Here is a 21,787-nt window from a genome sequence, read left to right as displayed (position 1 = left end):
ATAATATATATTGCCGAAATATTTCCTCACAGTGCAATAATTCATAGAGGCACGTTACTTTGTCTGGATATTTAGTATCTTTTGGTTTTAAGCCGCCCAAAACTGTTCTTCGATGTCAAATTACCATGGAATCGCATTAGAACATTATTTGTGTGTGGTTTTTTTTCTAATTGTTCCAGAGTGCAGAAAAACTTCATGATTATTTTTTTAGTCTTAAAATGATAATATAGGAAAAGTGCTCTTATAGTTAAAAAAAATCCATCACCAAGCCCTAAAATTCGAAATTCTCAGTATTTTGCTTAGGATGAGATTAAAAATACAGAAAATTCCTATCATCTGGACATATATCTTGTAATATGTCTAAAAAAACAGTTCATGGACAATTGTGTAAATTCAGAAAGAAGAAGGATCTCTCACGAAAAAAACATTCTTAACCCTGTCGCCACAGGGGATTTTTGCATGTAAAAATGGGCAGACAGACGAAATCGGTGCAGGGATTGCACGTCACCGCTCGTCGTAAAAGCGTCCGGGCGCTCATCGGGGCCAAGTCACGTGGGCGGCACTTGTACCGGGACCAAGTGGGTCCCGGTGCCAATTCGAGTCGCACGTGTCCGCCGAGCGGTGTACGTGTCCGCCGGCCGCTCGAATACCTGACGCGTCGCTCCCATTTCGGCCGCTTTGAATAATAATCAGAAGGCATCTCCCTAAACAAAAACAGCCCTTCTGGCTAGCCTCACTTTAGGGGGGCTTTTAGCGCCGCCGCCCTGATCGGAATTTGTGATTTACGGCCGCGCGCCGGCCCGGCAGTTCGCAGCTCTTCGCCTCTTTATTTATGCACGCGGTGTGCCAAAAGTTAATTTCTGTTATTACACACACACACACACACACACACACACACACACACACACACGCCGGCCGCTGCTTTTAACCCTTTGCATTCGCTCGACCCGACTGAAAGAGTGGGTCTGTACCGAGAATTTCGCTTACTTTGTTGCCAGCCGGCTGAAAAACAGCCGCTCTCGAAAGCGAATTGAACTTGCTATTTCTGGTCTCTACATAACCATTTCTTGAGGTCGGTCTTGAGAATATAAAAATAAATGCGGTCACTACTACTCGGCACTTTCGCACGTAATTGCATTTTGCATGTATACCAAGTCGCTCTGCCTCACGAGATGTGGGTTAGAAACCCTTCAGCTCCCGCGGAATGGGTAAGAGCGTAATGCAACCGGAGACGCAAATCCACTGTAGACGCCGCCGCGGCTTTAAGGCATGAGGCTTCACTTTTCCCACCAGAGAGGAAAATCAATATGCATAGACATAATACACGGTCCTGCCCATGCCCGGCGAGCCTCACAACAAGGCACACGGATTTTGCTGCTGCTCTGGACGTGTAAATCTTTTTGTTCTATCGAGGCCCGGCGATCAGACAAAACAGTTTTCAACTCAGCAGGAACAAATTCAAGCCTTGCGACCACTGACAGATTTTCCCAACAAGCTGTGGAAAAGCTTTTGGGACTTGGGACTAATAAATTGATCTGGTTATGGTTATTGCTTGGTTTTACCAACGGCTTCTTTATTTTAAGGATCTTGGTATAATTAAATTTTGTTAATAAGCAAACTAAAATTTGACAATGAAAATTATCAATTAATTTTATTGGGGCATATTTTTAGAATTGATTCAAATTTATGCATCTTAAATTGACATACTAGTTAATACAGAAAAATGATAGACCTCAACTTTGGGAATGAGACTCGATTTAAGATGAAAAATGGATACGAAAGGAGCGGATAATCAGATCGATTATTTTTAAATTGATTTTTAAAACAAAAATAATTGAAAAAAAATCTCCATTAAATGTTGTTTTTTAAAAATGTTGACATGGTAACGAATAACAAGACTATTTTTTAATCAGATAGCTGTGTAGGTTTGCTGAGACGCGAAGAGAAACGTTTCTGTTGTCCGTCAAATACCGTTGAAAATTAACAACATCTTACGCCACGTTTTTATCTTTCAAACAACAAATTATTACTTGTTTGTTGCGGTTCCTGACCTGTGGGCTTAAAAAACGCGTGATCGACGCATTTCAGTAGGAGAATGAACTCCACACTTTGTTGAGTTGTGTAACTGAAACGAGACTTATTTAAAGAGACGACGGAACGTATTTCAAGCGTCAGCACTAGAGTTCTTGTCGCAAGGCGCCCGTCGATTTTAATTCCTTTGAGGTTTCTCTGGGCGGCTCGCGCGACTCGTTCGCCAGGGATCGACGATCAATCAATCTTAATTTAAATTTGGCCGCAGCAGCCGACGGAAATTCACGCCGACAGGTCCGCGGCCGCACGCAAATCGCCTCAATTTTCGGGTACACGCTGGCGCAACCTTGAGCGGCCTTGCTTTAACAATGGAAATTATGCTCTCTGCTGACGTGTTATTGGCTTGTTGGCTCGCTCTGCATTTGGCAAATGAGACCTGCCTGCGAAGAAAGCCGAGAGCGTGTTGGCTCGGATGCTAATTTGAACGAGAGGCGTAATTGTGCCGCCGAGGATAATTGGGGCGAACAATAATTGGCGCTCGCGGACGCCCACGACTTTTATTTTTCCCCTTCGCCTCCTTCTGCTGCTCCGTGGGGCGAAAGTTGGGCGCTCCCTGGGCTCTTAATTGCGTTGTTTGCCTCTCAATTATAGAGCGCTCGACCCCCTTGAATTGGGGGGTTCGCCGTTTCCCAATTATTTAGCTCGCGCTAAAATTGGGGATGCTGCCTCCCACGTGCAAATCCACACGGGATTTGTTTTATTTCGTCGGCGCTCCGCGAAAATAGCCCCATCTGCTTCTCCTACGGCTGTAGAATATGTCAGGACGGAAATATAAATACATGTGGTGGATTTCCAAACACATTTGCCTCTGTTTGTTTTTGGGAGTCAAAGGACACGGATGGCAATATGTATTTAATTTATATGTTGGCCAACAGATACTCAGAATCAGAGCGTCGTTGAATTTTTTAATACGTCATCAGGGGTTGCTTAAATTAAACTGCAAAGAATAATTTTTGGGCTGTTGTTGGACCTTACGATTAACAAAATATTGGCATTCAGGGTGAAATTAAACGTAAACTCGATAAATAGCTCAAATATGAAAATGGGCTGAAAAGAATTGAATTGAGATTGTCGGCATTGTCAATCCCTCGACTTCCTCGCACTTAGGCATGTTCTCATCTTTACCCGCCCTAACACTGATTACGTCACGTTTTACTGACCGCACCCTTTGTCCAGCGCTTGTCTGTTAACGTCGTGGCCGATTTCAAACATTCCAACGCCATTCTGCTATTCAAAATGTTCCAGGACGTGGACGCATGTGATTTTCGTTTTTTTAAGCGTAGATAATTTGTCATTTAAAAGGGAAAATTGAATATAATTATTTTTAATTCTAAGCTGAATTTTCAGGATTTAAATTGTTGAAAACAGACGTGTGACTTCTCTTTCAAAGCACGTATCAAAAGAAGTAAAATCACAAATCCTTGAAATTTTTCCAGATTTCGCTCAAGGGAATTATTGTCGTTTAGCCTGCATTATTTATATTTCATTTGCGCAACGATCATATTATAGTGGCAGTGACGCTTTTCCCAAGTCTGCTCCGGCGTTAATTCTGTTTTGGCCGGCCGGCGTGCCAAGAGGCGCGGCCTCGATCGACAGATTCAAGAGCGTGTAGGTCAAAAAATCCGTGCCCGCCTACATTTGCGAGTGAGTGCAGCGTGCCGTGGCGAAAAGAGCGAAAAACAAGCAGCGCGCGATCACGTTGCAGGCGGAGGGCGATTAATAATTCATGCAGCTTGCGGGGCTGGAGGAATTCATTCCGCAGCCGCCTGACAGCGTACACCGACTCGATTAATTAAAAGTTTGAGCCGCAAAAGCAAAGCAAACGAGTCTGCTCTCGCGCGGCCGGGGAGGAAAGAAAAACAAATTCAGCCGGCGGAAACTCTCCCGGGGCCTTTTTCATCCGCGTGTCGATCGGGGTGCATCCGTCTCCGCATCCCCTTGGACGCCAGCCATTAGGCTGATTGAGCCGCGCGTATCGATTGGGCACGTGAGCGAGTTATGCTGCACAGCGAGGAAAAAGCTGGTGGGTGGCTCGCGTGCGGCGTGAACTGACGACGCTCAATGGCGGGGGGCCGACCCAATAGAGGTGACTTCGCCGGGGTTGTACACCCTTTCGGCCGATCGATGCGCCAGCGCGTGACGTCACCCACCCCAGGGGTCATGGCTCCGCGCGCGCCCTCCCCGCCCGCCTACCCGCCCGACCGCCAGACACGATCATCCTCAAGCAGCCCTGCAAATGCAAGTTCTCACCGCCGCCGCAGCCGCCGTCGTCACCCTCGCTCGATATGCAGCAGCCCCTGCGCTGCAGTCGCTGCTGAAATTTTGCTTTCGCTGCGCTTTTTCCGAAATGACGTGACCGGCCGAGGGGTCCTTTTCATTTCTTCCCTTGCAGTCGGTGTTGCTCAATGGAAACATGTGGCCAAAAAACTGACTGAGGGGATGGTTGCACAATTTCCCTTTTATTAATTTTTATTTTTGAATTTCATTTTCAATACTCGAATTTTCCAATCATTTTCAACTGTGACAGATGAAACCACGTGCCTTTGTTTAAAAATAATTTATAAGGAAGCATTTTTAGTTGTTTCAACAAGAGTCAAAATCATACATATTTTATTACGCAATATAAGAGCTGCGAAACGAATCAATTTCCATGAGTGGTAAGCAGAGACGAAATCAAATTTAAAATGATGTTCTTCCCAAATTTGTGAAATTATTCGTCTTCGTCTGTGTTTGCTTGTAAAGAGAGAGAGGATTTAATCATGACATAAGAACCGTTTATTTTAACATCAAATAAAATGTTGCATCATTCTGATTTCAGGCAAGTTTAGCGTGCAAATTGCTTCAAGCTATAAAAATTTGCCGGTTTTTGAGGCCATTTATTCGTTTCATTTTATAAATTTTGATGGCTGGAAGAAGACAAATTTGTTGACGATTTTTTTCATGTTTTTCGCTACTCAAGCTAGGTAGAGTAACAGTTTTAGTGGGTTTTAAATTAAAAATTTAATTTTGTTTGGGACCCAGATATTATTGTGAAGCTAAAACAATTCCCATTTAAATATCTCACAATCAGTTTACCTCTTTTCCGCTCGACATTGTGCCTGGAAAACCAGATTATGGGTCAGAACTGGACTGAGTCTAAATGGTAGATGGTTTCTACAATACCAAAATTAAAGTAGGTTAAATTATTTTGTTTTTTCTAAATAAGAATTGTAAATTTCATTTTTCTATCGTTTGGTTGCGCCCATCTCTTCAGTTGATTAATATTTCAATGGTATAAAATTTTTGGATAATGTTTGGGAGGAACAAAAGATAAAACAAAGAAAAATTCCTGAATTACGTAAAAAACTAGACAGTTCTGGTGAATGTGAATTGACATAGTTTTTCTCCAAATCGTTGTTGCAAAATATCTTGACCTCGACCATGATTTTAAAATGAGCGAACAACCCTCCAGTGTGTGTCTACTTTGAGAACTAATTGCCAGCAAATTTTCCTGCTCTCATTAAGTTATTTCTGAGAACCGGACTTTCCTCGTTCGAACGACCCTGCGACGATGCTCGTCCCCCGAGGATCGTTTCGCGTTCTTTCACATTCATTCCATTCATCGCATCGGCTGGATGCACTGCACAATCCGAGCGGCGTTGGCAGCCTCTCCATGATGATGATGATGATGATGGTGCAGCAGTCTGCTGCGTCGTTTTATTTTGCGGGCAGCTCGATTGCCCAGGCTCGTCGCTGCGGCTTGGGTTGGGTGGGTCGAGGTGGAAAGCGAGAATATGTGAGAGCGTGTACACACGCCAGCGGGGGCGAGGGCGAGGGCGGTTTCTCCTCCACGGCCGCTGTGATATTGATTATGTGCCGTCTGCAATCACGCCAACAACACGGCGGCGAGCGAGCTGCTGGCCTGGTCCAGGGCCCAGCGCAGCCCCGCCACGCCTCTCGGGGGCGGCCTGCTGCGTACATGCGTCATCCGGCCCTACGTCACCTGCCTTGACCTTGCTTTCAAAATGCGTAACCTTTGACCTTTCGGGGCACGCGGCGATCCCGCCGTACGCATGCCGCGTCCGTAAAACCGGGGACCGTTTCAGGACGCGCCTATTGATTTTTTGTTCAACCGTCCAACACTCCAACACTCGTGTACATGCTCCGTGCGCTGTAATTATTCGCGTTTTGGCAACGAGTCGCAGATTTTGCGACGCCCCACGAGCAGGCAACCGCATCCGCCTGTGTGATCTGAGAAAAAATTGGCAAGTTTTGAGAATACTTTGGGATTCCCCGTGATGTCGAGGGAAAGGAAATACAGTTATTATTCATTACTCTGAAAACGTTCCAAGTTCCAAGCATTTGGCAATGTAACAAAAGGCAGATATTTTGGGCCCACTTTGCGGAATTTTTTAAATTTTGCTCATGATAATCAAATAATTCCAACAAAAATTGTATTAAAGGTTACTTTATGTAGAACTATATAAAAAATCTAACAGGTTCGGTGCCATTTTTTTCTCATACTAAGTAAAGGTAACTGGCTTGATTTAAACATAAAATTATAGAAATGTAATTAAAAAGATTGAAATTTAATTATAGCTCACCTGAAACATCACCTAAAATAAACACAGGGTCATTTGTAAAAAGTAGCAATGCAGTAATTATTAATTAAAATTCGTGTTATTATAGCTCTCACAATGTGGTTCATAATTATTAAATAGCAAATAATTAAAGGCTTGTGGTAGAATCGATCCACAGTAAAATTCTCAACCGTGGTGAAGTTGCAATAAATAAATAAAAAGGAAAACAGTAACAACATATAGACGTTTATTCCTATAATTTTTTTCTTAATATAAAATATGTTGATATCAACTCACGGCTTTTTATGCTAGGATTTAATTAGGATTATATTTTCATTATAGTTTTCCAGCTTGAAGACTGGAAGAGTGGATTATTCACCTCTAACCACTTTCTTGATTTAGTTTCAGTCGTTTTTTTTTTCAAAATTTGTTCCAAGACAAAACGAGTTTCCAATTTTTAAGATCATAGTCAATGACGTCCGTAGTCACGACGGTCGCTTTAGAAACCTGTAGTACGTGCCAACTCAGGTGTATACACTGTGACCAGTCGCAATACCCAAATTCGCCTACTAAAATTAATCAATCATCTTCCATCCACAATGAGGCGCAATGTGCAAAGCTTGAGAAGCAGCTCAAACATACTGTTAATTTTAATAAATTTCACACTTTCAGGAATTTCAGATCGACAATATAGAAAAACACAGCACAGCACAAACACGATGTAACTATGTTTGAATTTTTTACTAAGGCATTGTAAAACCAATTCCAATTAAAAAGCATGGAAAGTGATTAATATTCCCATGAACTCTTTAAAAATAAATTTATTTACGAAATTTAAGCAACTCAATGAATTCATTGTTTTTTGATAGCATATGTATTCGAGGATTATTTTTTGAAGTCAACTGCCTTACTCCCAAGGCCAATTCACGAACATCTGAGTGAAGCAGACAAAGCAGTGCACAGCACCGTTGTGTGGAGTAAATTACATGCATCTGACGAAAACCTGTCCGAAAACGACCTCTATTGAGCATAACAAAATAGCTACACAGCATTAGAATTTCAAAATCCGAGTAACGCGCCGCATCGATCAATTTTAATGCCAATCTGAATGTACAACGTACGCAGCAGGTCATCTTTTTTACCCAAATCTGTGCGGACGCATCAGCGGCATGCCAATTTCGCGCGCACGTCACAAATATTTGCATTGGGAATCAATCGATTCAATCGGCGGCATGTTTGCGTTGCAAATGTTTCCGCAGCAGCGCAGTGGCCAGACCGCCCGCCCGCCAGCGATTGCACAACATTGGGGTTCGCTAAACAAATATTTGGTCCCGGCGGCCGACCGAGGGAAAACAGTGCTAGTTGGCTGCGAATGAGTGAGAGAGAGGCCCTTGTTTCCCTCTCTCGCCGACGTCACGCGGCCGGATCAATAATCAAGGCGACGGCACGCACATTAGCCAGCGTGCCCCGGCCACGAGCGAACAAGAGGGCGGACAAAAGGCAACTCTTGAATCGCGCCCCCGGCCGGCCGAGGGCCCCCTACTCGCGAAAGGGCGCTCGATGGCTGCGCGGAAAAAAGAAAAGAGCGAGACTAGTGCGGAACGGAACGTCTTGACACGATGCTCTTGTTTTTTTTTATCATCCACGGTCGAGATCTGGCTGCGGTCGCCATGGTTACACCGCGTGACGTCATGCCGCCGCGCGTCCTGCCCGCGTCACGCCGTAATGAGGACTCGTTGACGTCATATATGTGCAATGCCGATTGTGTGAGTGTGTGCACCGCGAGAGCAGCTTTGTTTCTCGCCGTCGCTTAGCCCACTTGACCTACCGCAAATTATGCTTCATTATATGTATATATATAGACGCCGAGTGAGCCGCAGTTCCGCACTCGGGCACGCTTCTGTCCCGTGTGTCTCCTCTCATTGCACTAGGCCATTTATTTTTGTCACGATGCACAAGCATCGTACTGCGTCTTTATTAATTAACTACTAATTTGTTTCCACTGAATCATTTGCATTAATCGGAATGAAAAAGTGGAAAAACAGGCACCATGTCCAAACGATCAAGTCGCTGCAACGTCGGCAAATCAAAAGATAGGCAAGTCGTACTCGGCCCATGCTAAATAAAACACACGCTAAAATATTTGACACGTGTTTTGAGTTCAGGCTGAAAAAAATTATTTATGTAGAGCCTATTCAAATAGTGAATGTACCTGTGCTATTTTAGCAAGTATAAATTAACTTCGCTATAAATAGTGCAATCAAATAGGTAATTAAATCGAAGGAAAACCAATAATCAGTGAACTCAATACTTTTTTTGCTCTTTTTATCCCTGTCCTCTCGGACCGGGAAGGGCGCGCACCGCACTAGCACGAATGCTGAAACCCGGGTCCCAATAACACCGAGAACGGATAACATGGGCGCACCAGGCCGCACAGGGACCCAGCCCACTCAAGGGCCACTTGCCTCCGCATTGAAGACTGCATTGAAACGCTAGACATTCGTCCCGTGAAGCCAAATAACGCATACTGGAAAGGTGCAAACCAGCAAGTAGCGAGTCGCCTCCCAGCCCGTTGAGCAATTTGAGCATTTCGAGTCACTAACTTTTTTGCCATCTCTGACATTAGGTTGTGGCGCCTTCTCGCCACTACTGTCCTAATAACTACTTTGCATTTAATCTGTATCGCCAGGTGGCAGTACAAAGGTGTGCGACAAGCAGTGCACCCTTACTGCACCTTCTCCCCCACTGCACCTTAGGCCTCGCACGACAGCAGTCGCAACACAATATTCTCTCTCCGGCTAGGATGAGTTTCCGTGCGAGGATGTTCTAGAAACTTTGATCTCGAATTAATAAGACCCGCACTACGGGGTAAGCTGTAATAATTATTTGTATTTCGAAAGTGATATTTTAATTGTTATAATTGTTTATTGTATTTGTGATTTTGATTATTTTTGTAATTTCACAGTCTTGATCTTGGTCTTGATCTTGATCTTAATTACTAAACCACGAGACATGAATAAAAGACGTTCACTACCAAAAGACGCATTTCTGTCACGGCTTCCACGTACCCACAGGGTAGCCAGTATTAGATCTCCGAACTGCTCAAATACCTCCCATTGCTTTGACACTCCTGAGAGTGCCTTAACAATGCGAGCCAACGGGCTGGTTTGTGCAGTGATAAATTATACTTGGTGACCAGGGATATAAAAACACCAGCTTTGACAGCTAAAAGAAATTCATTTGTCCTGAAATGTGAAAGGATCGTGGGAAGTGGTCCCTCTGTATGACGTCCAGATGTGCTTTCTTTAAGGAGACTATGATTGTGTACGACCAAGAAAAGCCAATTTGACATGCACACGTGTGTGCTTAGAAAAGAATAACACCAAGCAATGTAAATTTATGAGAAGTGCGAGGGTGCTCGACTCTATGACAAGACGCTGTAAAAAGTGCTATTCATTATTATATAAACCAACGACCCAACAATAATTGATTAATGACCTATTCTAAAAAAACAAGCTAAAGTTTTTGAGCTCAGGCAGAAAAAATTATTTATGTAGAGCCTACTCAAATGGGGAGAATTAATTTCAGCCTGATGTTCTTCAAAAATCCGTTTTTTATTTGCAGAGAAATAGTCATAAAAATCCCTGTCTCTGTTTTAAATATTAAATTAAAAAATACCTTTCACTCCTGGATCTCCTCGATGTCCATTCTTTCATTTTTTTTGTATTTTTACTGACTATGAAGAAGAATTAGTAAAGTATATAACTCTCCATCATCATTACTGAATAAAATTGTCGGTCTCTACTTTTCTCTGCATTATGTAACCCGTTTCACCAAAATGACAGGAAATTATAACCCGCATAAGGTTCTGCGTAACCCAAGCGATGATTAATGCATTGCGGGTGAGCAGACGTACATTAATTATATCTGCGAGAGATGAATTGTGTGCCTAGAAGGACAAAGCGCAGCTCGTCCCGTACGCGACTGGCTAGCGCCTGCAATTTTTTTTACTTATGCAACCGGTTGGAGAAAGGAACTGCGCTGGTTGCATAACCGCTGACAACGGACGTGCTTACATCAGCTCGAATGTCGCTGTATCATTTATTCACGTTTCATTTGGACATTTCAGTACTTTACCAGAGAAAATGTTCCCTGTTTTCGGCTCCATTTAGCAGCTTACAACTAGGTGTCAGAATTAAATTTTCATAAGGAGCAGCAGTAACCCCCAAAGGGCTCAAAGACTGCTTGTTACACCAATATTTCACCAGAGGACACTGAGCATTTCTTATGTTCATCAAAACTGCCCAAACTGTCATGTTAGAAGAGAAGAATTATTTTAAATGTGCTTACAAGGACCAATTGACTATATCTAAAATCCGAATTTTTGACGCATGAAGAGTACCTACGTATTATGGGAATTTTCAATGCTTTCTAGAGGAAGCCTTCAGTCGGAAAAATATATCTGCATATTCTTATTGCTTTTTATTGGAGCTCTTCAAATTTCCACAGTAGGATTTAAATTTAACTTAAAAAATTTTTAAGATTTAATATTTCGTTTTAATTTTAATGTTGATATATGATCCATCAAAACGCATTTATTATTTATTTAATAATGGATTATAAGCTTAGGCGCCTGCAGCATAATTTTAAGATTTAAATAAGAAAATCCATCATGGTCTATTCGACGATAAAAATACATATTATCATTCTTACTTATACATATCATTTATGTATAATTTATAATAGATTTTCAATGTGGAGAAGGTCACTTTATTAATATCTGTTCACAAAGCTACGATTATTCAAAAAAGTTTTTTTAATAAACTCATTATGATTATTTTGGTAAATCCAAATGACAAGCCATTGGATAAATCGGAAAGAAGATAATTTTTCTATGATCTCTTATTTCTAATAAATAATATCCTTTTTTTAACTTCCAGTTTATGGCTTTGTTTCAGAAATCCAGCAGCACCTCCCGCCAAATCTCCAGCAAGAAGCGACAGAGTAGAAATGGACCGCCTGCCTAACTTTTCTGGGGTTGACGTTCGATCTGCCATCGCGGAGGGCAATGATCTGCTGAAAGAAATAAAGTCGTGGCACAAAACGCTGGAGAAGGCCTCTGTTTCACAACCCGTCGCTGAGTGCCGAAAACTGGAATCAGGTGGCGTTCCAATCAGGAGGACCTCAAAGCGAGCATATTTGGTCGAGGCGACGGTGGCGAGAAGAGGTGATTTGAAGAAAAAAACGAACAGTGAGTTGGATTTGCGGACAGACATGGAAAGTCTGAAAAAAGAGGTTAAACACCTATCCAAGAAGATCGCCAGGAAGTCCGAGAGGAAACATTCCAAAGTATATTAAGCTTTAATTTTTTATTATATCGTCTAAAAATACAAATTGCAGAAAGATAAAGAGCTGAAAGGAGATCAGTTAAAGGACAACGAAACAGGCAAACTGCAGGTCCCGGCTGCGATTAAAAATCAGTTGATTTCCACGCACAGCCACGAACCAGAGCCCCTGAAAAGCAAACTATCCGTTGCTATGCTTCAAGATCTGACCATTAAGCGTCCACTAGCAGTTCAGTCAGGCATGTTCAATTAATAATTAGAATCACGTGAAATTAAACTCAGAAATTTTTATAGGCCCAAGAATTGTGATTTCACCAAAGCCGTTGCTCACAAAGGTTAGCAATGTCCATTTCGCCACCTACAAGCACAAACCAGCAGCAGCCGTCCCTGACAATGAGAAGTCTCTGCCTCATAACCAACTGGCCTTGAAAATGATTCACTTGTCCAAGGAAAACGCTGCCGTGGCGACTGATGCCATCCCAGTGTCCACGACAGGGTGCCAAACCTCTCCGCCTCCTCGGGTTTTCAACATTTTCGCTCAGACAGAGGAGGTCACCGTCAGGACGAGAAGGACAATGGTTTCCGTCGCTGTGCAAAGTTCACCAGAGGTCAAAGCACCATGCTCTGACCTAGAAGTGCAAACAGAGAGTGTACATGTAAACACCGTCGGAACGGAAACCACTTCTGATGATCAACCGGTTACTTTGAAAGGTATTTTACATTTTTGGAGTTTGACAAAACCACATTATTTGTTAAAAATTAACTGGTATCATAAGCTACTATAGCTTTGTTTTTTACTTTACGCTGTTTGCAAAGTCTTAAAATATTTATCATTAATTTTCAATATCCGACAAAGCTACGGTTCAAAGCGCAGGCAACAGAAAATCTAGAAAATTAATAAACCTAAAGTTGTCCGCAGACTCAATAATTCAAGTACGAGTATTTAATGCGGGTGTCCCCTGTACTTGTTATTAAACTGTAAATGAGAAATTTCGCCAGTGTAATTAATGTTCAAAACAATAATTAAGGCACAAAAGAACATTTAATTATTAATATAATCATTTTTTGCTTGGGATTTTTTTGGAGACCTAAACTATATTTCATTTTTCTATTTACCTTAATATGTAGATGCACGTAAAATGCAAGGATCTGAAGCATTCAATCTAAAACATCAGTTAAAGCTGTATTAATTTTTCTGGTTTCCTTTCTGTAAGAAACACTTTGTAAGCTAATTTCTTCCTTTATATAATAAGCCGTAAGCCAATGTTTTCTGTTTAATTTAGTTGCAGATGAAGTGGAAGAGCGACTCCAAACTCAGGTTGGGCCGAGCGGAGATGCGACATCTGTCTTCATGGCCACCAGTCACAACAATGACCCTTCTGAAGACAAAACTCAAGAGTTATTTAAACCCAGTAGAATCAGCCTGTCTCCGATATTAGAAGTGCCTTCAACAAACATTTCCCCTGACATAATTTCACCATTGACAACTCCCAAAGCTAGCCTCGTGATTCCAGAAACAAGTCAGTCAGACCAATCAGTTGTGTCCTCTGACGCGCCGAAACAAGAGCCTTTGGAGAAAAGACCTAAATCAGTGGGATTCTCTGATTTGCCGGTTCTTTTGCGACTCAGGTCCCCATCCCTGCGGATGGTAGTTCCTAGCTTTACAAGATCAGCACTGGCAAAACGTGCAAGTGCTTTTTCAGACCTCAGCACCGACGATGATGATGTAAATTATTTATGAGATGTAATTATTGAGCTAATTATTTCAAACTGGTGTTTTGCTAGGATGATGCAACAAGAAACAATGAGTTGTTGACCAGTGAAGTCCAGACGTCTTCTGCAAGTAGATCAACGTCCCCCACAAGCACCGCTAGCTCAATTGAGTTCACGGTAACAGCAAGATAGTTCATTTAGCTAAAGAGAAAAATTATTTAATGTTCAATTGTAGACCTCGTCCAGCGCAGCAGTTGGACCAAAAGCTCCCCTCTCAATACCAGTTTATCAAATGAACAGAGTCCGGTCTCTCGCAGCTAAAGGTGAGGCATACCATATATTGAAATCCATGCATCAGTTTATCAAATTTCTCTAGTGGCGCCAAAATTGCTAGAAAATTCAACCAGTGATGGTGAACTGAGTGAAGGACAAATTTGGCCTCTGCCGAGAGTGGACTTCAAGAAGCCCTAATGGCTAAACAGTGCATTGTATGACTCGCATCATGTTTCTCTTTGCCGTTTGTAGATAACCGTGATGAGTCTATGATTAAAACTACATATTTTTCAACAGACAATGATTTTTTATTCATTATAAAACGATCTTATTATTACTGTATAAAACAAATCTTATCATGGGATTTCAGTCTTTTTTAGAAAACACAAGAACTGGAGATTCTCTCTTCCTCAAGGGGCTCAAACTTTGTATCACTTTCCCATAAATGAAAACAAGCTGATCAGGGACTCCCTTTTCAACTGGCATGGCAACATGGGAATAAATTCAGGAGGGTTGGTTAAAACAAGGAATAGTGCAATGCCTTGACGAGCTGCAGCCTCTTGCTGGTCGCCGTGTTCCTTAAGGAAATGTCATAGCCCTGGTACACTTCGCACATTTGCTCCGAGTTGGTGTAGCATCCGCTCTCGTTGAAAGTCACGCTCATTTTGTACACCTTTCCGGCATCAATCACAATTGGATGACTAAAGTTGAATCTGTGGAAGGAAATTTTAGTCATTTTATGAGTTTCTAGAAAAAGCCCTGTCTTTTTATGGATTTTCAAAGTATTTAAAAAGAAAATCAACCACGTAAGAGATTATAAAAATGGCCAAATGAAGTAAAACCGTTTTACTTGGTGAAAATCATTGCATTCAGGTTTGGTTGTTAACGTTTTTATTAGTTGATTTCATTCAATCTCTCGCGCAAGAAATGTAAGAAATAATTTCATTTCTTTTATTACTAGCAAATATAAAAAAATATCAGAGAGATGACAATTCTGCTGCTTTGTTTGTAATTAACCAAAAAATCAGAAAAATCGATGTGCAATTAATTTTAAAATTGCAGACAATTTCAAACATCTCCTAGAAACTCATTATTATATCAAGAGGTATCACCTGTTGATTCCAGGACGCTGGACCTTCTCTTTGTACACCTCTTGGTGCAGCAAATGGTGGTTTTCAGCATGAATTACAATTTCCACGTCCTCCATGTAGAACTCGTCGTCGTTGTCCCAGTCGTAAATGACTTTGTCGTTGCCAGACACTCTCTCAGGCAGGGAGACGCCGATCAGACGCACGCCTTTGTCACACGAGAACTTGATGACGCACTCGAGTCTGTTCAAGTCGCAGTCCGAGCTGTGGAAGAGCATCTCGCCCGTCGGCGCGTTTGTGATGCCGTCAAAAAAGCAAAACTTTGGCTTTTTCAAGAACTTGGCCTTGCGCGTCTTGTCGCTCTCCGAGAAGCCCCTCGGCATGGGCAGTTTGTCCCTGCTAATTATGTTGACTAGAAGTGAGTTCTTCTCCTCCAGCGTGAAGTAGTTGACGTGAATGAAGCGCTCGGTGAAGTCGTCCGGACTCATGGTGAGAAAGCGGAACTTCGGCAGGATGGAGCCGAGCACGTTGCGCAGCTGCAGCGGCTCGATGTTCCTCTTCTTGCGGCTCGCCTCCTTCTCGGCCCAGCGGAACGCCGCCGCAATTAAATTAGCCTCGCTGTCCAGGTTGAGGTTGTCCTCATTGGCGATGGCCGCCAGGGTAGAGAACTTGATGTCCTCGAACGAGGGATGGCACAAAATTGTCTCGCAGCTGTCGCAAACGACCTTGTGGGTCACTCTTTATTAAATTTCCTCGCTTCTCTTTCATCTGACAATGAGTTTACCTTGAAACAAGTGTCTTTCAGGTTGCTGTAGCCGATTTCGTCTGCAAACTCGTAGCACTTGAGAATGTTATCTGGCCGGAGATTGTCCATCAGGTACAGGTAACATTCCTGCTGCAGGTTGGTAAGCAGGTACTTTTGAGCAGCGTAGAGGAGGGCGAGTCCAGAGTCTACTCCGGATGGCTCTAGTTTATCAGTGTAAAAGAAACTGCGGAAAATTCGTCAATTAGCAGAATAGATATCAAATTGAACCAGATCATACTTAGTCATTAGTTTGAAGGTGTCTCGTTCAATGTCTGGCACCTCTATGACCTCTTCGTTTCCAGAAAGCGGTCCGTACAGCATGGAGGCAAAAACGTTGCTGGCATACGATAGCACTATTCGGTGGCATTTTATTACCTGCACAGATTTTAATGGTGAGCTTAAAAAGGATTGACAGCTTTTTTAAACATGCCTCTTTTTTGTCGTGTCTGCCACTGCCGACGAGGAATGTGCAATCTGATCCATCAGCCTTCCACAGTAGCAACGTAGTATCCCTGGACCACTGCGACTTGTGATTTTGCCAGTCAAAGACCGCAAATTCAGTTGATATGTCCTAGGTTGAAAATTTGGTTGGATTTATTTGCATACATAACGTAACAAAACTTTTGATTAATTTATACAAATTCGTAATTCGCAAATAATTATAATCATTTTAAGATTTTGGTCAAATTTCTAGTTACCCCAAAAGCAGTCAACCATTTAACTACATAAAATATAAAAAAAAATCTCGAAATGAGTTACACAATGGCTATTTTTTTGTAACTTTGTTCACTTCTGAACCAAAATATTATTTTCTGTTACTAATGCAAATTATCAAATTATTTTATTGGTATGAACGAAGAATGTGTGGTACAAAAAGTTTCAGTATAATACATACCTGAAATTTCAACCTCTTCCTCAAGATAAAGAACTCGTCATCATCCTCTTCTCGTTCCTCCTCCGACACGAGCTCTTTTGATTGGTCATCGTCCCTCGAACTTCGTGAGCTGTCCTCCATCGTGGTTCCTCTAAAACGAAGGGAAATTTACATACATTAAATACACAGTCATGCGGCTCAGTGGCAGAATATTTTTTCTTATGTTTACATCAGGGAAATTGTTGAAGACTTATTACTTGAAATAATAAATAGGCTTCTACGTTTGTTACACAAACAGAGACTGTGCAAATGCTAATTCTAATGCTAGGTAAATAAACAATGAGAGCGAAACTGAAGGTTGAGAACGAATCTCAACAGCTGAGAGGGCGTGGTTGATGGTATGGTCACCGTCTGTGTGAAGTTGGCCACTCGTTTCAGCCAGTAGAATTCTTGCAGCCACTGAAGCGGCCCCAAGCAGCCCTCGCTCGTTTCTCCACAATTTTTTTTTTTTTTTTTTTTTTTTTTTATCCTTGTCCGTCCGAGGACCGGGAAGGGCGCGCACTGCACTAGCACGAATGCTGAAACCCGGGTCCCAATAACACCGCGAACGGATAACATGGGCGCACCAGGCCGCACAGGGACCCAGCCCACTGAAGGGCCACTTGCCTCTGCACCGAGGACTGCATTGAAACGCTAGACATTTGTCCCGTGAAGCCAAATCACGCATGCTGGAAAGGTGCAAACCAGCAAGTAGCGAGTCGGCGCCGGTGCGCCTCCCAGCCCGTCGAGCAATTTGAGCAATTCGAGTCACTAAACTAACCACTTTTTGCCATCTCTGACATTGGGTAGCCAGTATTAGATCTCCGAACTGCTCAAATACCTCACATTGCTTTGACAATTCTACCAAAGGAGACTCCCGAACTTCAAACAACACCTAAATAACATAATTCTGGCACTTCCCTCTAATTCAAAATATAGTTTATTAATTATTTTTAATTTTCCACTAACACCGAATATTTAAAAACAAAATTTATACACCAGCTATTAAATAATCTATCTCATAACAAATACATACACATAAATGGTAAAGAAAATCTAAAAATAAATATAAATTTTTATATCAAGAGTTCTCTATAAAACATTTCACAAAGTCTTATCCGCTATGGTCCAAACAACAATTGAATCCAATATAATGTATATCTATGTATACACAAGTGGATGGTTTCTCAAAATATCATCTCTTATCTAATCCTAATACACCCTTATTTATCCATTTCCCCTTACAAAAGCAATGGATTTTATTTTTCACGCGGGTGTTTATAAGCTGGTGATCTTAGCAAGAAACGTCATTCAATCGCCAGCAGCCTTAATTGCTCAAACTGATTATTGCGGGCAAGGAGACGACGTTTAATTTTAACTCACTTATTCTGGTGGAGCAAAATAACAACGTCGGTTCCGTCACAATTGGCCGCAATGACAGCTTTGATGCTATAGGATAGGGGTAGCTGGAATCAAAGGCTCGCTCAGCTCTCCTTATCGGCAAAGTAGAGGCCCCACTGGCCGGAATTTGATATAATATGTGTGATTTGAAGAAAATAAAAAAATGGTTAAAAATTTAGCTTTATTTTGCTAGTACTGTTTGCCATTTCTTGCTTTTAATACTTCTATTCAATGTATTTATTGTATTGACTACTGCAAGAATAAACAAGAATATAATATGCTAATAGTTTAATTTAACCAAAACTACTGGATTAAAAAGAAAATCTATTACGATTTCCCTCAGTTATTCAAACCCTTTCTCACTTCATTTTTTTACTTCTGACTTGTCTTATTGATGTATTTGTATATTTGTATTTAAGTGAGAATAAACATCTATAATAATATAGTTGAAAATAAATATATAGATATATAGAGAGGAAATTCAAAGGTTCCACCATTATATAAACCCCATACTAAAACTTTGCAGCCAATGAGTTTTCTGCGGCGGAGATATATTATGTGAAAACATGGAACAAATTCGATAAAGAATGAAAATATTTTATGTCGCACGTGCAGACAAGTCATCTAGCCGTCATACGCGAGGGTGTGTGCAGTGCACGTGGCACGTGCAATTACTTAGTCGTTCCCGCCAAACGCAACAAAAGAGGTTCTTTCTCGCGCCAACGGCGTTGACTGCATTCGTGACGTCATTATTTACAAGTGAACAACCAGCCACCAGCCAGCCAAAATGTCTTCCCTCGCAAGGTAAACTTGTGCGCGATTTCGATTGTTTTTCCCTCTTACCAGATGATCTCGTTTAGAAATGAAGACTTTCCAGTCACCATAAGATGCTTAAATATTTCCTATATTTTTTCAGCTATTTGCCTGCTCCATCGCAGCCAACATGGGACAGAGACGAGGAAAGATCGAAATTGATGGCCAAACAGGGGAACATGGCAATGATCCCAGTTGGACCTGCGGCCCCTCCTTATGGACAGAGACAGGGATGGATACCCAGAAATCCAGAGGTAATTTATTCTTTTCTTATGGTTAAACAAAATGTAAGAGAGTTTTGGCGTTTATATTCATATAAAAGTTGGGATCAACGCTCATCAGTGCCAGATTTTATTATTTAAATATCTTTTACCAATTAGAACAAATACTATTGTTGTAATACATATATATTGCTTCTATTATGTGAGATAGATTTTTTCAAAATCATAAATATAACTTAATATTATGTATGTAGCAAGAAGGCGCTGAATTTATGTATATATGTATTATTGATATCTATGTATTTAAGCATTATGGCAATATGTATGTATGTATATTTTTTCCGCAACTCTGCTCGCAATTAATCACGATAGACAGTTTTCTTTTTCTGCGACAATTCTGTCTTGACAGATTTTCAATTCTCTTTCTTCGTGCTACACATTAAATCATTGATTAAATTTGTTCTGTAGGACTTCGGAGATGGCGGAGCCTACCCTGAAATTACTGTGGCTCAGTTCCCACTTTCTATGGGCAGACCAGAAAAAGCAAGTTCGTCTAACGCGCTTGCTGTGCAGCTAGATGCTGAAGGGAAGGTGAAATACGATGTGATTGCCAGGTATGTTCAAATCTTGTCAAAATTCCGCAGCTTTTAATGAATTTAAACATTACTTTAGGCAAGGCCACGCTAAGGATAAAATTGTCTATTCTCGTCTATCTGATTTGCTCCCGGCTGAAGTCTTAGCAGAAGACGATCCATCATTAGCAAAGCCTGATGATGAGGAAATCCAGGAAAACACTGAAAAAACTCGTTTGGCATTGGAAAAGTTAACACAGTCAAAAATTGCTGCAGCAATGCCAGTTCGGTGCGCAGAGAAAGTGGTCAGTAGAGATAAAGTTGGAGCTTTCTGTTAGAATAACTGAATATTTTGTTTGCAGGGTCCAGCTCAGTACATTCGGTACACACCTGCCCAGCAAGGTGCAGCCTTCAACTCTGGCGCCAAGCAACGAGTGATCCGCATGGTCGAGCTTCAGTCTGACCCAATGGAGCCACCAAAATTCAAAATTAACCAGAAAATCCCACGAGGTCCTCCCTCTCCTCCTGCACCCGTCATGCACTCACCATCTAGGAAGGTCACTGTGAAGGAGCAAAAGGAGTGGAAAATTCCACCGTGCATTTCAAACTGGAAGAACGCCAAAGGCTTTACCATTCCATTAGACAAACGCCTGGCCGCTGACGGTAGAGGCCTTCAACAAGTTCACATAAATGAAAATTTTGCAAAACTTGCCGAATCCTTGTACATTGCTGATCGAAAGGTTCGTTAATTTTGCTGTGGTAAATTTAAAATAACATGCCGTCATGCAGGCAAGAGAGGCTGTTGAGACGCGAACCCAACTGGAAAAGAAAATGGCCCAGAAAGAGAAAGAGAAGAAAGAAGAAAACTTGAGGATGTTGGCCCAAAAGGCCCGCGAAGAGCGAGCTGGAATCAGAAGAGAAGCAGCTGCTGGTGAGTTTTAATTTGGAATGCCTTGTCATCCGAAATGAAAATTTATTGGATCGGTAATTTTTTAAGTTTGAAAATATTAAACTGAAAATAGTTTACAGCGATGTTTTAATGTATAAATTTGAAATAATCGCATTCCAGAAAAAGATGACGACGCAAGAGAACGCGATCAGATGCGCTACGATCGTCATAAGGAAAGGGCTCGTGAGAGAAACATTGCAAGAGCCGCTCCAGACAAGAGGTAAATACTAATTTCTGTACAAATAATGACCTATATTACTAACGAACAAAATATTCTGCAGGAACAAATTGCAGCGTGAAAGGGAGCGCGATATTAGTGAACAAATCGCGCTTGGCCTTCCAGCGAGAGGCCAATCGTCCAATGAAACGCAGTACGACCAGCGCCTGTTCAACACTAGCAAGGGAATGGACTCAGGATACGGGGATGATGAGGCGTACAATGTTTATGACAAGCCCTGGAGGGATGGTAGCAATGTTGGCCAGCACATCTATCGTCCTTCAAAGAATGTTGACAAGGACATTTATGGTGATGATTTGGAAAAGCTGATGAGCAATAAGAGGTACAATTTCAAGTTATGCAGATCAGACATTCTTTATAAGCCAGAGGGTACTCAAGTTGTTTTAGAAGTCACTCTTTCACTGGAGTTGTCACTTGACTTAAAATATTGCTATCTCATGACCAAATATACTGTTATTTTGCATTGAAGTCGCCCCTTGCTTTGTTGCATCCAGGTTTGTTCCTGACAAGGAGTTCAGCGGCACAGATAGAGGAGCGTCTGCCAGGAGCGGGCCGGTGCAGTTTGAGAAGGATGAGGAGGATCCGTTCGGTCTTGACCAGTTCTTGACTCAAGCTAAGAAAGCTGCTGCCAGCAGCAAGAGACCCAAGGATGACAGAGATAGCAGCAGGAAAGATGACAAGTCAAGTTATGACAGAGGAGACAAGCGTCGTCGCAAAGACTAGATTTTCTTTTGCGAAAATTTTGAAATTGATTTTGGTAATATAATTGAAATAAACAATGCCGCACTTAATCTAGATTTTAACAT

The 21,787-nt window shown here is 41.8% G+C and overlaps 3 protein-coding genes across 5 annotated transcripts in view; 2 read left to right on the top strand and 1 right to left on the bottom strand.

The window, feature by feature from the left end:
- The window catches only part of LOC135941869 (uncharacterized), a 52,194-nt gene extending 37,932 nt beyond the window's left edge, over nucleotides 1-14,262 (top strand). The window contains exons 1-8 of one of the 2 annotated variants that reach the window (XM_065487625.1): nucleotides 8,017-8,416; nucleotides 11,609-11,999; nucleotides 12,051-12,234; nucleotides 12,290-12,706; nucleotides 13,279-13,721; nucleotides 13,781-13,885; nucleotides 13,944-14,031; nucleotides 14,085-14,260. In XM_065487625.1, coding sequence (XP_065343697.1) covers nucleotides 8,406-8,416; nucleotides 11,609-11,999; nucleotides 12,051-12,234; nucleotides 12,290-12,706; nucleotides 13,279-13,721; nucleotides 13,781-13,885; nucleotides 13,944-14,031; nucleotides 14,085-14,179 — 1,734 coding nt within the window. In that variant the 5' untranslated portion in view covers nucleotides 8,017-8,405 and the 3' untranslated portion in view covers nucleotides 14,180-14,260. Of the gene's footprint in view, nucleotides 1-8,016; nucleotides 8,417-11,608; nucleotides 12,000-12,050; nucleotides 12,235-12,289; nucleotides 12,707-13,278; nucleotides 13,722-13,780; nucleotides 13,886-13,943; nucleotides 14,032-14,084 lie in introns of those variants that run through there. The other variant, XM_065487624.1, reaches the window with a different exon arrangement.
- A 16-nt stretch (nucleotides 14,263-14,278) lies between these two features.
- LOC135941873 (BTB/POZ domain-containing protein 2-like) lies at nucleotides 14,279-17,156 on the bottom strand. 2 transcript variants are annotated; one of them, XM_065487630.1, is made up of 7 exons: nucleotides 17,006-17,156; nucleotides 16,770-16,899; nucleotides 16,305-16,445; nucleotides 16,113-16,249; nucleotides 15,854-16,058; nucleotides 15,094-15,794; nucleotides 14,279-14,694 (listed from the first exon to the last, which is right to left on the bottom strand). In XM_065487630.1, exons 2-7 carry the CDS (start codon nucleotides 16,887-16,889, stop codon nucleotides 14,499-14,501), a joined length of 1,500 nt encoding a protein of 499 aa, XP_065343702.1. In that variant the 5' UTR covers nucleotides 16,890-16,899; nucleotides 17,006-17,156; the 3' UTR covers nucleotides 14,279-14,498. The 2 variants fall into 2 exon arrangements, with proteins under 2 accessions (XP_065343702.1, XP_065343703.1); XM_065487631.1 differs by lacking the exon at nucleotides 17,006-17,156 and adding an exon at nucleotides 16,978-16,999.
- Nucleotides 17,157-18,876: 1,720 nt separating this feature from the next.
- Nucleotides 18,877-21,784, top strand: Bx42 (Puff-specific protein Bx42). Its single transcript, XM_065489619.1, has 9 exons — nucleotides 18,877-18,992; nucleotides 19,105-19,255; nucleotides 19,691-19,836; nucleotides 19,895-20,099; nucleotides 20,157-20,534; nucleotides 20,584-20,725; nucleotides 20,864-20,963; nucleotides 21,025-21,303; nucleotides 21,476-21,784. Exons 1-9 carry the CDS (start codon nucleotides 18,976-18,978, stop codon nucleotides 21,702-21,704), a joined length of 1,647 nt encoding a protein of 548 aa, XP_065345691.1. The 5' UTR covers nucleotides 18,877-18,975; the 3' UTR covers nucleotides 21,705-21,784.
- Nucleotides 21,785-21,787: the final 3 nt, after the last annotated feature.

This window comes from Cloeon dipterum, chromosome 4 (genome assembly GCF_949628265.1).
Source record: "Cloeon dipterum chromosome 4, ieCloDipt1.1, whole genome shotgun sequence".
Classification (NCBI taxonomy): domain Eukaryota; kingdom Metazoa; phylum Arthropoda; class Insecta; order Ephemeroptera; family Baetidae; genus Cloeon; species Cloeon dipterum.
Note: the sequence above shows the minus strand (reverse complement) of the source record. Positions and strands in the feature narration are given on the sequence as shown.

Bases quoted from the DNA above. Each gene is read 5' to 3' on its own strand.
- LOC135941873 (XM_065487630.1), bottom strand. From the start codon at position 16,889: ATGGAGGACAGCTCACGAAGTTCGAGGGACGATGACCAATCAAAAGAG. The intron at 16,059-16,112 runs GTATGATCTGGT...AATTTTCCGCAG, and splicing joins ACCTTCAAACTAATGACTAA to TTTCTTTTACACTGATAAAC. The intron at 14,695-15,093 runs GTGATACCTCTT...TTCCTTCCACAG, and splicing joins CAGCGTCCTGGAATCAACAG to ATTCAACTTTAGTCATCCAA.
- Bx42 (XM_065489619.1), top strand. The intron at 19,256-19,690 runs GTAATTTATTCT...TTTGTTCTGTAG, and splicing joins GGATACCCAGAAATCCAGAG to GACTTCGGAGATGGCGGAGC. The intron at 20,535-20,583 runs GTTCGTTAATTT...GCCGTCATGCAG, and splicing joins TGTACATTGCTGATCGAAAG to GCAAGAGAGGCTGTTGAGAC.